The sequence below is a fragment of the Aythya fuligula genome, chromosome 1 (assembly GCF_009819795.1).
Source record: "Aythya fuligula isolate bAytFul2 chromosome 1, bAytFul2.pri, whole genome shotgun sequence".
In the NCBI taxonomy this organism is placed as follows: Eukaryota; Metazoa; Chordata; class Aves; order Anseriformes; family Anatidae; genus Aythya; species Aythya fuligula.
In genome coordinates, this window is record NC_045559.1 from 1,939,001 (window position 1) to 1,955,894 (window position 16,894).

At 49.8% G+C, this 16,894-nt stretch overlaps 1 protein-coding gene across 1 annotated transcript; it reads left to right on the top strand.

The window, feature by feature from the left end:
* The first annotated feature begins 4,349 nt into the window (after positions 1-4,349).
* Positions 4,350-15,578, top strand: SLC35B4 (solute carrier family 35 member B4). The gene is made up of 10 exons (XM_032207568.1): positions 4,350-4,573; positions 7,991-8,104; positions 8,995-9,097; positions 10,025-10,074; positions 10,945-11,026; positions 11,879-11,939; positions 12,594-12,703; positions 13,097-13,172; positions 13,504-13,579; positions 14,367-15,578. Exons 1-10 carry the CDS (start codon positions 4,497-4,499, stop codon positions 14,611-14,613), a joined length of 996 nt encoding a protein of 331 aa, XP_032063459.1. The 5' UTR covers positions 4,350-4,496; the 3' UTR covers positions 14,614-15,578.
* The last annotated feature ends 1,316 nt before the right edge of the window (positions 15,579-16,894 follow it).

The following is a 16,894-nucleotide window of genomic DNA, read 5'->3' on the forward strand; positions in this document are numbered from 1 at the left end:
TTGGAGACAGTCCAGCTTGCTGCTTCTGAATCTCTTCTCTGGAATGTCCACCAGGAAAAAATATCATTACCGTTGTCATTAGGACGTTATCGTTAGAGATGATACATCACGCTCCGTTTCATCAGAGACACCATTCCTGGAAGGGAGAAGAGAGGTTTGAATGAACAGTGCAATATATAGACTGACCAAAAATGCAGGTTAATAAAGGAAGGCCAAGGTGGAGCTCAGATCTATTAAAACCTGTTAATGGCTCCACTTTCAGTAACTCGTACTGATGATAAATGACTTATCTTTACCTATGCCATCTCCATCTGACCACAAAGTCAAAGGTGAAATAGCCTAAGATGAAGCCAAAGGTGAATTCTGTGGTGAAATAATGAATTATTTGTAAATGTAATGTACAATTTACAATGTAAACTGTAGTTTATGCAGTTAGAAATCAGCATTTTTTTAGCGTGCTGTTTGTGCCTTTCAAAACCTAAGGACTAGCCAGGACTGCAGAATTCACCGTCTCAGAGATGCTTGAATTAAACATGCTATGAAAACAGGAGAAAATGGTTTGATTGATTTGCTTCCCATGCACTGAGAATTCAGTTTAATTCTCAGAAAAAGCCATGCTTTAAAAAAACAAGAGTGACAAGACCTTTCCGGGAAAGCACAGCTTTGAGAAACAAGATTTCGCCCATATCGAAATGTCAAAATCTCTGGTGTTTTGTCGGATTTTGCCATACCCAACAGGCTCAAAACAATTCTTTCTGGAAATGAAACAAGAACCTTTCACGCAGGAGCTTACAGCTCCGTCTGGTTTTGCCCATCACTATATTTGTTCCCAAAGCAAAGACCAAAAATCTGTGTCCCTTTGGAGAATCAAGGCCTGACTGTTGGCATACTGGGGCTGGAAAAAATGGCAAACCTCTGAACAAAACAGGTTTCCTAAGTTCCTTGTTCTCATTTTCTTCCTGATGTGTGGGCAATTGCTCTCAATGCGGTTAACAGGCAGAGCTGAAGGACAGATTTCTGATGTATTCATGAAGACAACACAAACCCCTTCACCCTGCATCCTAAGAGTCCACAATTCTGCTTTGAACTGTATTTCAGAAGTCAGGAATTCAAAATGCTGCCAGGCCTTATTCAAGCCTTGAAGTGCTACAGATTTGTACTAGAGAAAACACCCCCCCCACTCCGCCAGCCTGCTTTCCAGGCAGAAACAGACTCCCCAGTGTTTCCATGATGTGAAAACGTGTTTTGTTTTATTTCAGCCATCTCTGAAGAACATCAAAATAATGCTGGCAGGAGCAAGATGATGTTTGTAGGTAGAAGTAATATCTTTTACGAGAGCATCTGCTCTTGTTGGAAAAAAAAATAATAATAAAAAGCAGATAAGCCCAGGGCAGTAAAGAAAGGCTTTTGTCTTATAGCTGAAAGCTTATTTAATTTTCCAGCTATATTATTTCAACCTACAAACCTCATCTTGTCTGTGTGCTTGGACCTTTCCAACTGCAAGAACATGGCCCCACGAGCATTGCTGTCCAGTATGCAAGACAACTTGGCTGCATTGTCAACAAATTATTGTAGAGAAATGGGGCTGAGAAATCACTCCTGCTCATCAGGTGCTTACCCTGACATCACTGGGTTTGTGCTTTTTCAATACAATGTAGGTGGGCTGAATTTGAAATGACTTCTGAAATAGAATTTTGTATGGTAATATACATATTTTCTATTTTCTGACATTATTTGTCATTCATTTCAATATCATACAATTCACATGAGCTGAATTTTCCATAAAATGAATTTTCTATTTTAATGGGAGAGAAATATGCTCTTAGATCTGTGACGGGGATTGCTTGTAAGGTATACACCAACCTGTAAACAAGGAGCTTGGTGGTCCAGCTGGGATGAATTGATCTCACTCCACGCAAAGGCAAAGGACAAGTCTGGGAACTACATCCTCCAGCCCTGCATTGAGGTGACCTGGAAGTTTTGGAAAAAATACGAGCCCCCATCTCCTAAGAATTAGACCATGAACTCTCCTCAGCCTGACAGTTCATCCCAGAACCTACCTCGTAGTTATAACATCAGAAAGGATGTTAAGTACTCACTAACCCAGACGGAACTGCCCTCCCAGAGGTGCCAGGCTACAATGAACAGCTCAAAATGTTTTATGAGCTGAGATTTTGGTTTTACTGTTACGCTGGAGCAGTTCAAAAGAGGCAATTTGTTCTGTGGCTTAATGCATTTAGGAACCAAGGTGCAGCACATTTACTGTGGCAGAAAAACAACCTCAGCCCCCCTACCCTTTGAAGCACAAAGAAAGCAAATGAAAGGCGCAGAAGTGAGCACCCAAGGTAGCAAAAGCTTATTAGTGAAGGGAATAGAAAAATCGATCATTCTGACCTGTGCAGCAGCTGAGGATGTGGAAGCAGGAAACCCTGGAGACGTTACAGAGAGCCAGCAAACCTGAGCAATCTCCTTTGTTTGTTGCTAATGAACCATGGTGCTTTTTAATAATATATAAACCATTTAAAAGGACTTGATGGGAAGCTCAAGAAAGTCAGTCAAAGCCCTTCTACCTGGAGCGAGGTCGGAAAACACTTAATTTTTTATTTTTTATTTTTGTGTGAAAAGGGGGAACAATGAACTTCTGCCAACCGCAGAGCAAGAACCAAGCAAAATCATTGGGGTCCAGAGAGTGTCTGGACCACAAGATCGCAAGATTGGCTCCAGATTCCTTGGGTCTCTGGTGCTTTTATCAAGAGACTGCAGGGTTTCCATCCGTAGCAAAAACCCACAAGGTACTCAAGGATTCCTGGTTGTCATTGCCATCATTTCCAGGCTTCCAGGCATAGCTCTTGTAAGCCCTGAGGACTTTACAGGACACATACTCCATCCAGGCTTGGTTTTCAGCTTAGCCTCCACGTAAAGAGCATGGAAATCCTTGGATCTTTAGCTTGTGGAGTCAAGGAGCCTAGAAACTCTCACAGTGAGCAAATGAAATGGGCAATCCTGGCAGTTTCGTCACTGTCATTAGCTGCTTTTAACAGCAGAGAAACTGCCAAGACTGTCACGTTCCCAGAAGAGCTGGAAATCGTAAGAAAAAGTGCTTCATTTTTGGACGCGCTATAGTCCTTCACAATGTTTTCACGGGATTTCACGCTTGTGGTATTTAAAGGAAAAAAAAAGGGGTCTGATTCAGATCACAACTTTATTAAAAAGTAAATGAAACATGACAATCCTGCTTTTTGATCAGTTTGGCTTCTCGTGATCACAGAGGGCTTTGACAGATGTTGGTACACACTCAGCACAGCTCCACGCAAGTTTGGGAATGACCCTTCACCCATGACTGATACGTAGCTCTGTTAAAAGAAAACTCAAATTGCTCCAAGTGCAGAAATGCAAAAAAAAAAAAAAAACACGTTCTAGGTGCAGGGATGAGGAGTTATAGGGCAACAACACAATCTAACAGTGACAAAGACTGAAGGTGCCATAGGTACTGTATTAGGTCCTACTGAGAAGTCCATGTCAGACTGGAGAGTCCATATATTGGGGCAGGATCCTTGGAGTGGTCGTGCTGTTTAAATTCTTGGCTTTATGACGATTGACACAACAGTGTCTTCATCCAGTTGAAGCCGAGGTGCCAAGACACGAAGGCAAATTAATAAACTCATCACTGCAGATGGGGTTTGCATGGCACCTCTGGGTGCAGTTTGTCCCCACACCAGTATCTATCCCATCCAAACCCTGCACCTCCAGCACCGCAACGCCCTGCTCTCCCACCTCGACGTGTGCAGGGTCACGGCCACAAATACAAGCAGAACTGGTTATTTCTTTCAAAAAAAAATATTTTATTTTTTATTTTCCATCTTCCTCGTGAAGCAGCTGGCACCTCCCGGTGCCGCTGTCCTGGCTGGTCCCCAAACCACCCTGATGACACCGCTTGCCCACTTCTTACTCCCTTCTCCTCTCCTTAGAGCCTTCCCAATTTTTCCCCTCCTCAGACCCAATTCTGCTGCTTCTGCACCCAAATCCCACGTTTCTCACAAGGCTGCCTGTGGGCTGGGAGCACAGCCAGGCCTCCTGGGAGGCTCCACCACAGGCATCAGGCAACCTATTTCTCATCTAAGCTATCATTTTTTTATTTAAACCCAAAACCCATCGGCGACACCTCCTCAGCGGCGTTTGAGCCTCCCCCCCTTTTCCCCTCCCTCCATCAGGCCCCGCTCCGCCATTATCCCCAATCTCAGAACTACAACTCCCACCACCCCCCGCGGCCACACCACCAGCGGGAAGAACCGGGGAGGCGCCGCGGGGGCCGCTGGGACTTGTAGTCTTTTCCGCGCCGGATCCTCGGTAGCGTTAAACGGAGGACGGGCGGGGAGAGAACTACCGGCTCCCGGGAGGAAGAGGAGGAGGCCGGGGACCGTCAGGAGCGGGGCTTCGGCCCGGGACCGGGATGCGGTGGCGGCCGGGGTCGGTGCCTCCTTGCTCGGGGCGGCACCATGCACCCGGCCGCGGCGGTGTGCCTGGTGTTCGGCGGCTGCTGCAGCAACGTGGTGTTCCTGGAGCTGCTGGCCAGGTGACGTGGAGGGGGGGGGGGCAGAGGTTTTTGGGGTAAAACGGGCGGAAAGGAGCGAGGTTTGGGGCAGGAGGGGTGGTGAGGGGCAAGGGGGGTCCCCTGGGGCGAAGGCCGCAGCGACCTCGGCTTCAGGGCTTTGGGGTGGGGAGGGGGCGGCTGCGGAGCCCCCGGGGGACTCTGAGGGGATTTTGGGGGCTCTGAGGGGATTTGGGAGGCTCAGAGGCGGCCTGAGGGGGTCTGCGGCCCTCAGGGGGTGGTTGGGGGCCTTCACGGCTTGGGGAGCGGGCCCAAACCCCAGGGCTCCTTGGTGGGGTCAATGGCACTAAGAGGGGGTGGTTTTTGGGGTATGTGTGGGCACCAAGAGGGGATGGTGTTTGGGGTCAATCTGGGCACAAAGAGGGGATGATATTTGGGGTCAATCTGGGCACAAAGAGGGGATGATATTTGGGGTCAATCTGGGCACAAAGAGGGGATGGTATTTGGGGTCCAACTGGACACCAACGGGGGATGATGTTTGGGGTCCAACTGGGCACCAAGAGGGGATGATGTTTAGGGTCTAGCTGGGGACCAAGAAGGGATGATATTTGGGGTCCAACTGGACACCAACGGGGGATGATGTTTGGGGTCTAGCTGGGGACCAAGAGGGGATGATGTTTGGGGTCCAGCTGGGCACCAGGATGGCATGATGTTTAGGGTCTAGCTGAGTACCAAGAGGGGATGGTATTTGGGGTCAGCCTGAGCACCGAGAGGGGATGATGTTTGGAGTCTATGTGGGCACCACATCCCTTTCCAAACCCCGACGGACACAGGCCAGTGCAGCTTGGAGAAGGTGATCATCACAGATCTTTAGAGATCTTTAGAGAAAAAAGGGAGTGCCAAATAGAGCCTGGATGTGCCAAGCCAGCGGTGGGGTTACTTGCTTCAAAGCGGGAGACCTGGATGTGGGTCCTGTGAGGTGAGGCCCCACATCTCTCCGCAGTCGAAATCAAGAAGCAGATCTTCGTTTCCAGCCCTAATGATTCCGTGATCCTGCAGGGAAACGCCATGCCTGACAAGACGTCGTTCCTCTTGGGGATTGCTCTAAGCTTTGTGCCTTTCCTGCCTGCTTTGTGCTTCAGCCTCAGCAAGGGAGATGAAATATCCCCCACAAGTTAAAGAGAGCTTTGGATTGGGGATTATCCATTTGCTTGCCACCAGACTGCAGACATTAAAACAAAAACGAGCCATTTGGCTCTGCTCAAAGTCCCAATTAGGTATCAAAACCCCAAAAGTCCAATCGCAGATACCTAGGAAAAGCTGCTTTTCCACACACCAGCATCTCCTGAGCATTGCCTCACGTCTGCTTTAGAAATTTCCCCAGTTCCTGTGCCCCACCCTTGCCTTTGTTCACCTTCAGTCCCCAAAATGGGGCAACACTGCTGATTTCTTTGAGTCTTGCTGTTGTCTGGAGGGGGAAGTCCCGCTTGAAAACGAATCTGCCCGTAACAAAGAAAGTCTTGGAGCAGGATCACAGGAAAAGGCAGTGACCAGACAGAGTCAAGTGGGGAATAACAAAGGTAATTGAAAGAAATTTGCTCAGGATTTATGTGGAAAGAGCAAAGGAATGAGGACTGTTTAGTCTAGAAGTGCCTGAAGACAGACAAAAGGCTTTAAATGCGTGGAGAACGGCTGCGGGCAAGACAAAATAATTTTTTTCTGCTGGGCTCTGGAGAGAGGACAAGAAACAATGGGCTTCTATTGCTATGGAAGGGGTTGAAAGCAGGAAAAAAAATCAGGTTTTATATGTTCTGGTGTGCTTTCCTGGCTCACCCTGGGGACTGTCTTGGAGCTGTGATGCCAGAGCTCTGTGGGGTGTGCATGCATGCCTGGTTAGAAAGCCCACGATGTGCACGTGGCCTTCTGAAGCTGTGTCCCTGGGAGATATCTTCGCTGCAAAGATGTTTGAGGCTCTGCGTGATGGAGCTCAGTGGGGTTTCTTCCCTTTGTGGTGCAAACTTTGGGGGGTGTCTTGCTCTTCTGCAGGTGCCATGGAAGGCATTCTGTATGAAATCTGGAGTCTTCTACAGAAATCGTTCTTGGAAAAGCGATTTAGATGTGCTGAACTCAGCCCAAATGAGAGCACTCTGCATTAACATGACCCAAACTGATGCCCAGGAGCGGGGTTGTTCCATTTTGCTCCCCACCGATGTGACCAGGAGCCAATTCCCTCCAGGTTCCTCTGCGTTGCTTCCAGAGGGCTCCCCATCAGTTATCTACAACGAGAGCAAATCTTTGGTTGATGGATGCAGCCTTTTGGCATTTAAGGCTATCAGAGTGTTAGGATTATGAGTCAAAGGCACGGGCAGGCACAGCCTTGTTGTTTTTTTTTTTTGTTTGCCCTTTTTATTACCAGTCAAAATACAACCCTCTGTCAACACTCCTGATAACGTGAGGCCACAGACACGGCAAGTGACTGGATGCAAGGGGCTGTGGGTTGGGAAGAAACAAAGTCTGGTGCGTGGAAGCTGTCTTGGTTTATTCCAAGTTTACTCTTGCTTTCTGTTTTCCTACAGAGATAAGGTTTACAGTCCCACGGCCTGGCCCCTGTCTGCGGTTCAGTCTCTCTTCTCTTCCCCCATATAACTTTTGAACCCCGTAGCCACGCTGTAGGCGTTGAAGTCTTGAGGTTAATTGATCTCTGGGGTTAATTAATCTCTGAGAAAGACGAAAGTTGGCAGGTGGGTAGCGGGGAGGCGCTCAGGCTGGGGCACCAGAGGAAGGTGCCGTGCCCCCCGCTGCAAATAACAGCGAGCTTTCAGATTTATTGACGTGTCACAGCTTCCTCTGAGCCCTCGGGGTGTATTGAAAGCGGGCCCAAGCTGTTGTGGGAAATCCTGGAAAAAGATCCCATGGAAATCCTGCTCTCTTCCTCCCAGGCAAAAACATTGTTTCACCTGGCCTGTACCGAGCCCAGCAACTTGCAGATAGTGAGAGAGCCCTAACAGAACTGTTACCTCATGAGAAAAAGGGAGATCCAGCCCCAGGATGGTTACAGGGGTGCTTGATGTTGTGTGTTCACACCCTGTGCCATGGTGGGAAGTTACAGACCCCGATCAGAGCAGTTTCCTCTTTCACTTCCTCACCCGTGTCACCACACACCCCACGGAGGGAGTGGCTGCTTGCTTCCTCTTTGGGAACGGCAGGGGAAGTTTTTGGGATTGCTGCACACGCATCCAGACGAGTGGGGGTGAGGAAATCCCTGCAGGGAGGCGTGTAACAGGAGCAGCAGGAAAACCTGGATGGATAAAGCAACAAAATCCCAGGTTGAGGCCGACTGTGGGACCACGAGCTGCCCAGCCCGTTGTTATCCCAGCCCAGCACACAGCGTGTTCTCTGTGACGTTGTATTTATCCTTGTGATCCTTCTCCTCACCTGCAGGCAGTTTCCAGGATGCGGGAACATCGTGACGTTCTCCCAGTTCTTATTTATCGCCGTGGAAGGTTTTATCTTCGAAGCCAACTTCGGGAGGAAGCGGCCGGCCATACCCATGAGGTACGGTGGATCTCAACGCCTTGGCTTGTTGCAAATTGGCCACCTATCTGTTATTTATCTCAAGGAGTGTTTAATAAAACGCCTCATCCGTTTATCCTGTCCAAACCCGTTCGCAAAGCCTCGCTGGGAACCTGTCGTGCCTGTTAAAATGAGAACTCCTGGTTTATTGAGAATGCCTAATAGGAAATTGCCCTCAGATTGCATCTGTCCAAGGCACAGGGCAATGTTTTGTGCAGTTCGCTAAGTCTGACGAGCTTGCAGCCTCTCTGGGGCTTGCTGCAATGGGCGTGGGAGGGAGAGGTTTACTGGAAATCTCCTTTTGCATTTCTCTGTCAGGGCTTGCCTTGTCCTGGCAATAACCTGGTGCGTTCATGCTCTCTTCCCTGGTAAAGCCGAGGCCAAGTTCAGTGCCATTTGTGGCTGCGTCACAGCAAGGAGCTCTGTAGGAGAGGTTTGGGACCGTGGAGGTGTTCAGCGTGGGTTTGAATGGCTTCTTTCATGCAGGGTTGTGATGCCAGCTGGCAAAAATTGAATTCTTTCAATTCAAGCCTTGTTTTATGCCACTGTCCTTAGGAAAGAGAGGTCTGGGGGAAGCCCGTGCTAAGAGATTCCAGCTGGGGTGTTCTCGGTTCCCCTTTGCTTCTGCAATTAGCACAAACCGAGCCAGTGTGTGTCAGTCCACTTCCCTTTTTAAGGGCTTCCCTGCTATATCCAAACCAGATCAATCTCCTCGTGAGTCATTAACACACACCCAAGAGCCAAGGGGGTTCCTGCTCAACTCCAGACCTCTCTTCGTGCCGCTTCACCTGTTTGTAACGTGTGTCCCAGCACCCAGGGAGCTACGTGCGCAGCCGTGAGCTGCTTCTGCTGACCCCCACTCTGTATTTCAGGTACTACCTCATCATGGTGGCCATGTTCTTCACTGTCAGCGTGGTGAATAACTATGCCCTGAACTTAAATATCGCCATGCCGCTGCACATGATCTTCAGATCGGTGAGTGTTGCCGTGCTGTCCTGTCCCATCTCACGTGACATCTCTTCCCATCATCTCTGCAAGCACTTTCCCTGATGGATACGTTCTTTCACCCTCTTTTTCCTCAGAGGACCACAAAACCCTGTGCAAAACTGAATTCCAACTCAATTGTAGGGAGAGCACCCTTGCTGCGAAGGTTCAGCTTCAAGTTTTATTTCACGGTGTTGACCATTAAATGTCAACATAACGTCCCTGGACTGATGAGGAAACTGAAGCTGGAGCAGATTTCATCTTTCCCAAAGTGATGGGGAAGTAACAGTGACAGAACCAAGGCCAGGCTCTGGCTGTCAGCCTTGGAGGGGCTGAATTGCTGGCCAAAGGGACCAAGTTTTCCCTTTCACCTTGTGACCAGTCCAAGTGGTTCATGTCCTGGTGTATGAGCCTTTGTGACGTGTCTCAGGTCAGAGAGGATGGATTTGGCCTAGTTCCACGTGAGCTGTTACTGCCTCTGCTTTGGCTGATGCTATTAAATTACATCCTCACTTAAATATTTGCATTTGAGTGGCTGAAACGTCCATAAAACCAAAGACAACTGAGTCCTGGCTGTTGGGAATAGCGAAATCTTCTGGGGGGGGGGGCTGTTCACCAACAACATATCACAGGGTTGAGATACCTGCAGCCAAGAGAGGTTAAAAAGAACTACGCCAGACAGAGTGTTTGCTCCAGCATCCTTGTTCCCAAGCCACCCAGCTGCACTTCTCCCTTCCTTCTAGCCAAAGCCAGACTCCTTCCACCCTGTCAGTCTCCCTGAACCTTTTCTAGCATTTCTCTTCGTGTTTTTACGTTAGTTGCTCGTGGTATTTGTTTGGGGCAGGCACTCAGTCCAAGGAATTTTGTCCTGCTGACCTGTTTTGTTTTTTTTTTCCCTCTCCTCTCTTCTTTTCCCAGGGCTCTCTCATAGCCAGCATGGCTCTCGGTATCATCATTCTGAAAAAAAGGTAAATCACCAGCACCTTTCTTACCCCATCAGGGAATGCACTGCCACTGCCTTAATCCTGGCTGCTGTTTAGAGCCTTACCCTCTCCTGGTACATATCTTTGTATCCTTGTTGGACTGATGGGGAGGTTGGGGCACAGAGATGTGCCCAAACTTGAGCAGTTCCCTCTTCTGCGCTCCCACTGCTCCTCACTCCTTCATTTAAAGATTAAAGATTGAAGAAAGAGCTTTTAAACATGGCTACAGACAAGAATGTTAGCTCTATTCCGTCCTTTTTCATCCCAGTACTGCTCCTCGAGGATGGATCTGGCTGGGATGGAGTTAACTTTCTTTGTAGCAGTCCACAGAGTACTGTGTTTGGGATTTGTGGCTAAAACAGTGCCAGTGACAGAGATGTTTTGGCTAATGCTGGAGAGTGCTCACACAGTGGCAAAGCTTTCTCTTTTTTGCACTCTGCCCCCCTTTCAGTGAGCAGGATGGGGCTGGGCAAGAATTTGAGAGGGGATACAGTCAGGACAGCTGACCCCAAATGGCCAGGGGGATATTCTGTGCCATATAACATAGGGCACAGCAGGAGAAACCAGGATAGAGGAAGAAGAGGGTCAGGGAACCTTGGCTTCTAAAATACCCATACCTGTGGGAGGAGGTGTGTGGGTTCTTTGCCACAGACAGAGACCTTGGTCCAAAAGCTTCTTTTTTGGTGCTGTTGGAATAAGTTGGCCTTCTGTCCCCAGCAGTGTTAGGTATTGGATAAATGCCAATTATCCCAAGTTTATACCAGTGTAATGGAGCAAAACGCCAAGCAAGGGAGAAGGAAATGAGGATTGCAAGGTTGGGCTGGGTCCCTGACATCTCTCTTCTCCTCCACGCAGGTACAGCATGTCGAAGTACACCTCCATAGCCCTGGTTTCCGTGGGGATCTTCACCTGCACTTTCATGTCTGCAAAGCAAGTGGTAAGGATTGGAGGGGGCTTGAGGTCACAGCTGTGAACCTTTTTGACAGGAGGAGCTGCCCTGGGCACCTTCATCAGTAATTTCCTTTGCCTGATTATTAATGGTGAGATGAGATGTCTCCTAGCTCTAGGTCTGCTTCCTGAAAGCACTTGTTCCTGCTCTGTGGGTTGGAGGAAAAGGACACGCGTTGTGTGGTTTAATTTAATTATAGATGCCTTTTTTTCCTGTGTTATTCAGGTTTTTAATTAGGAGCAGGTGAATCCTAACCAAAACTCTTAAAGGAACTCAATTCTTGGCTCTCTTTATCCTAGAAGAGAGCAAATTCTGGGTTTCGGAATTTTCCGAACCTGTTGTCAGCCAATGTCACTTTCTGTGAGCCTTGAAATAAAGTTATGCGTGCTTGGAGAAGAGGAGGGAGTGAAGAAAATCTGTGTGTAACACCGTGGATTTGGGTTTGCTTGTTCTTCCCTGCATGCCTGCCCTGAAATGAGGACAGGGAAATCTGCTAACGGGCCATCTCTAAGCAACACTGATTATTTTATTGTTAAAGAGTTCAATCTCTGGCCAAAACGGGGCATTTCTTCAAGAAAATCTCCTTTCTTGATCAGACATTTACACTTCCAGCTGGAATCTGGTTCGTTCCTGAAAACAGGGTGGCAAACAAAGCGTGCTGTAGTTACTACCACCTCTGTTTAGCTGGGGAAGTGACTGGAGAACGCGAGACCTTGGGCAATCTTTGCTTTCTGGGCTTGCTTGGAGCAGAAGCAAGCTGAAAGCGAGGTAGAGGCGGGCCTGAATGAGCTGCAGGGCTGTGGGAGCTGACGATGACTGTGTTGTGTTTCCCTCCCCCAGGCATCTGACTCCAGTTTAAACGAAGAGGACGGACTCCACGTTTTCTTGTGGTGGCTGCTAGGTATGTGAGCTCCTTGTCTCCGGCAAAGCCCTGATGGGATATGGACAAAACTTAGCTCTCTGATGTCCGTGGCCATGTGGGTTGTGCTAAACAGACTGTGGAGTGAGTCCCTGTGCTGATACTTGGCTTCCAGTGGGTGTTGATCCCCAAAGAATGGGGTTTTGTGGGAATCCTTTGCACCGTTGTACAAAGACACTCTTCATTTGGCCAACAAATCACACACAGCACCTGCAGGGCTTCTGCAAAGTAACTGTTCTTGTAAGGAAGGAAGCTTTTTGCAGATACCTTCTGTATTTCTCCCTTCAAAAGCAATTTGTTGGTGGTTTTTCAGGGAACCTGGGCCTGATGTTTTGTCAGTAGTGCCAACAGCTGCGTCTCTGGTATCCCACCAACTCTGCTTGCCAGGGCTGAGTCCTTGTTTTTTTTTTTTTAAGAGCTGATCCTTTGCAGAACAGTCTTGGCATCTCAGCCCTTGTAATAACCTACCTATGTCCCCGAGACCATGATCAGTTTCCTGCCCATCTTGCCAGCTGAGTGCTTTGGCTTCTGTCACTGTTTTCTTTCACTGAAACCTGAATATCAGGGATCCTCAAGCTGGTTACCACGAGCTATGCTGTGCTGAAACAATCCTATAAGGCTGTGCTTCTGTTCCAGGTATCGCCGCGCTCACCTTCGCCCTCCTCATGTCTGCCAGGATGGGGATTTTCCAGGAGACGCTGTACAAGCGGTTCGGGAAGCACTCCAAAGAGGCCCTTTTTTACAACGTGAGTCACGGGGTCTCTTCTGTTCCTTTAACTGGGCAGACAGAGCTGCTGAGAGCCCCTTTCCCTCCCATCCTGCTCTCAGATCCATCCGGGCAGCTCTGTGAGCCACTTCAAACAGTGGTTTCGGCTCCATGTGGTCTGCAGACCCCTTCCTGGGCTGTAGTAGGTTGCTTTTGGTCCCATCCTTCCCCTTTGCTCCCCAGAGGGAAGGAGTTTGGTGCTGTAGGTGCGTGGGACAAGTTAAAGACAGGCAGAAATCCTGGGGCAGAAATCCAAATCGTGCTGTGAGATGTGTGCTGTCATCCACGGAGATGCATGAGGCTGGATTCCCTGGATGAGAAGTGGTGTGGACTCACATAATCTCTTAACGTCGTGTCTCTCCTTTCCTTCCAGCATGCGTTACCACTCCCTGGCTTTCTCCTCCTCGCCCCAAACATCTACCACCACGCCGTTCTCTTCAGCCAGTCCGGTGAGTGTTGCACAGGTGGCCCCTTGCTCTCCTTGGACCTTTCTGTCCTCTGGAAAACGCTGTAGGGAGCTTCCAGACCAGAAGTTGTGCATGTCAGAGATTCAAACCTTTCAAATTTTCACATTTCAAATTCTCTAATCCCATCATGGTCAGTCGTGAGCAGCAGGGAACTTCTCTCCTTGCATCTCTTGCATTATTTGCTCCTTTCCAGCTCACACACACATGTCCAGGCAGCCGTGACTACAGCAGGTAGATTTTTTCCTGAAATCCAGGTAGATTTTCTCCCGAAATCCTTGATGCTGAGAGATCTCCTCGTCCTTTCTCTCCACAGAGCCCTTCCAGATCCCAGTGATTGGGCTGACAATGCCGATCATGTGGTTCTACCTCCTCATGAACGTCATCACTCAGTATCCTTCCCATGTGCACCTTGACACGAGCTGGCAGGATGGGAGAGGAGAAATGGGGCAGGGAAGCTAGGGATGCTGTGCCCTTGGAGCCTTCCCTGCATTTAGGAGCCGGTATTTGTGTAGCCCTTGGAAAATACAGAGTGGGATTTAACCCGGGGCTTAATTTTTTTTCCAGGATGATGGAATTCTGCCACCAGCTCCCCACGGGCAGTCTGGCTGGTAAAAATTCAGTTTCTGCTAGCTGGGATGGATCGAGAGCTATTCTATCCGTGGGCAGTCTCCCAGGCAGCGAGGACAGATCTGCAGGTCTGATCAACCCAAGACGCACTAGAAAAAAGGACCCTTCAGTCCAAGTCCCCTCTTAACAGTTTTCTCTCATTGCTGGGAGGTCGCTGTCCCCTGTTGCTGCTCACGCTCCTCCTCCTTTAATCTGTGCCCCCTCAGGGAGGAGAGGGGACTGCTGCAGATCCGCTGCCAGGTGTAAAGGGAGAAATCTGGTTTTAGCACCTGCCACAGAGCTAGGGAAGCTGTAAAAGCTGCACGCCAGTAACTTTTTGTTTAAGCATCAACTCTTGCTGCTGTCCCAGAGCAGACTCAGGAGAAGTCTGTGAGATTCAGGGTGTCCCCAGGGCTCAGAGCTGCAGAAACACTGAGCTGTGAAGAAAGGCATTTAAATTCCTCCATTCCCAAACTCGGGTTATCCATTTCCCAAATTTTACATTCCCAAAAACCGGGCCACCCTCCCTTTTCAGCCCCGTTACCCCCTTACCTCCCCCCTCTCCTCCAGATACGTCTGCATCCGCGGCGTCTTCATCCTCACCACGGAGTGCACCTCCCTCACCGTCACGCTGGTGGTGACGCTGCGCAAGTTCGTCAGCCTCATCTTCTCCATCCTCTACTTCCGAAACCCCTTCACGGCCTGGCACTGGCTGGGCACAGCCTTCGTCTTCGTGGGGACTCTGATGTACACCGAGGTCTGGAACAGCCTCGGGCCCCTCCTGGCCCGCTGGAGGAAGAGGCCGAAGGAGGATTAGCGGCCGGGGGGGCTCTCTGCAGGGAGCTTTTTATGGTTTTATAGGGCAGGGCAGCAGGGGATCCTCCCGGAGAGGGGTTGTTTTTATAACAGGGGAGGCCTTGGCTGTGCCAAGCTCCTGGGAATCACAGAGCCTCCTCCAGGAACCTGCCTGGAATGGATCACGGAGGGAGGATGCAGTTATTTTTGTGCAAGGTTGCATTTTTTTTTTTTTTATGCAACCCCTTTTGCTCCCCCCCACTATTTTATTTTATTTTTTTTCTTTTCCATTTAAATTAATTGAAAAGCTGACCCAGTTCTCTGCTAGGAGCCCAATCATGTCATGGTGCTTTTCTACACTCCTCCTAGCTTCGGTGGGCTGGACCCTGAGCCTGTTTGGTGCCGTCCTTTAGCATCCAGATCCCTGTAGCAGACAGGTGAGCCCCTGGGAGCCCCCCAGGCACTGCTGCTTGTGCAGCAGGTTTTTAGTTACACTGGAAATGCCAGGCCTGGCTGTTAATTTGAGTCCCTGTTGCCCTTTTCTGGGAGGACATTGGATATATTTGTAGCTGTTACCTTCTCCAGAGCCTTCCAATCTACCCAGTTGACCTCCACCAAGCCCCCATTGCTTGGAGCAAGACCCAGCTGGGAGCCTGAGGAAAACGAAGAGGTGATGCCAAGGTGCCAAAACGCCACCACATCACCTTCACGGCCTTCTCAGGAGGTGGTGCAGTGCTTTCAGGGCTTAGCTGAGCCCTCAAATGATGTGGAGGGTTCACAGGTTCCTCCTGCTTCTGTCAGGTCCTCGGTGCAGCTCATTTTTCAGTCACTTTTTCCTCCTTTTTCCTTCACCTGAGTGTGGTCACAGGGCCATTTGTCAGCTGTGACAAACCGCTCAGCCCCCAACACGTTTGTGGTCCCCCCTGGGTCACCCCTTCATGGAATCACAGAATGGTTTGGGTTGGAAGGGACCTTAAAACCCACCCAATTGCATCCCCTGCCATGGCAGGGACACCTCCCAGCAGCCCAGGCTGCCCCCAGCGCCATCCAGCCTGACCTTGGGCACTGCCAGGGATGGGGCAGCCATCCCTGGAAGAGTTTCTTCCTTTATCTAATTAAAATCTGGCTTTTCTTAGTTTAAAACGGTTGCTCCTTGTGTCACTCCACACCTCAAGGTACAAATGATGCCAAGGAACTTGAGCAGGGCCAGTCCAGCTGAGCTTATTTCTGCTGCTGGACAGGGGATGATTTTCCTGTCCCTTCACCCTGCTCCCCTTTTCTCCCACTCCTCGGGGATCAGCTTCACTCGTGGCATTCCCGTGCACCCCATCAGCATCCCCCAGGCATGGGGACAGTTTTGCTGAGTGCCACCTCTCTCCCGATGCTCGGACAGCCTGCGGGAGCTCGGATCAGAAGCATCGCCCTGATTCGTGTCGAGCTTGGCCAAGGAAGGGCAGGGGCTGAGCTGGGGTTTTCCTCCACCAACATCCTCATGGCTTTGGGTATTTACGTCTCCAATTTCTGTGTCTATAGGGAGAGCTAAAAGTGGTTTAATAAGCACAGGAAAGAGGACGAGCAAAACAAACGTGCAAAGACAATCACCACCTCCCAGGTAGACCGATGCCAGCGGTCCCAAACAACCACCACCATCCCCAAACCTCTTCCTCTCCGTTTTTATCACTGATTTTTATCTGGGGCGGCTGTCCTGGCTGTGCCAGCTTCTTGCCCAGCCGTAGCCTGTGCACATTGGGGGCAGAGAGGGGAAAAAAGAGGCCTCGATGCTGTGCAAGTGCAATAGCTGAGGCATCGGTGTGAGCCCTGCTGCTGTTTTGGGGCTGTTAGAGCCAGCAGCACGCTGATGGGCCCCTCAGCTCAGGTCCTTCCCAGATGGTGAAGGGGTTTCCCTTCTGGGGTGCTCACAGCCGGGCAGCAGGAGCTGTTTTGGGGCTGTGGCTGTGTTTTTTGTAGCCTGGGTCGGGGATTTTAGCAAAGCAAGAGCTGAGCAGGTGCCTGAGGGACTGCACCATACTGTACATAGCCCCCTCGCTGGGCCGCCCTTTGTCTCAATGAGCTTGCATGTCCCAATCTCTGTGACGCTGTGAGATTTGGGAATATTTGGGTTTCTTTTCCCGACCCATGTGCTCTTCTCGGTCTTCACGCAAGGCAGGTGTCCACCGTGGGTTATTTTTTTGTTCTTAGGGTAATTTTTTAAACCATTTACGGTGTGGGCTGGGTGTTTCTGGATGCTGTTTCTGGTGGTGAGGTGGAGAAAAGGTCCGTGCAGAAGTGCTCCCAATAGCCAA

Bases quoted from the DNA above. Each gene is read 5' to 3' on its own strand.
- SLC35B4 (XM_032207568.1), top strand. From the start codon at position 4,497: ATGCACCCGGCCGCGGCGGTGTGCCTGGTGTTCGGCGGCTGCTGCAGC. The intron at 11,027-11,878 runs GTAAGGATTGGA...TCCCTCCCCCAG, and splicing joins TCATGTCTGCAAAGCAAGTG to GCATCTGACTCCAGTTTAAA. The intron at 13,580-14,366 runs GTATCCTTCCCA...CCTCTCCTCCAG, and splicing joins CTCATGAACGTCATCACTCA to ATACGTCTGCATCCGCGGCG.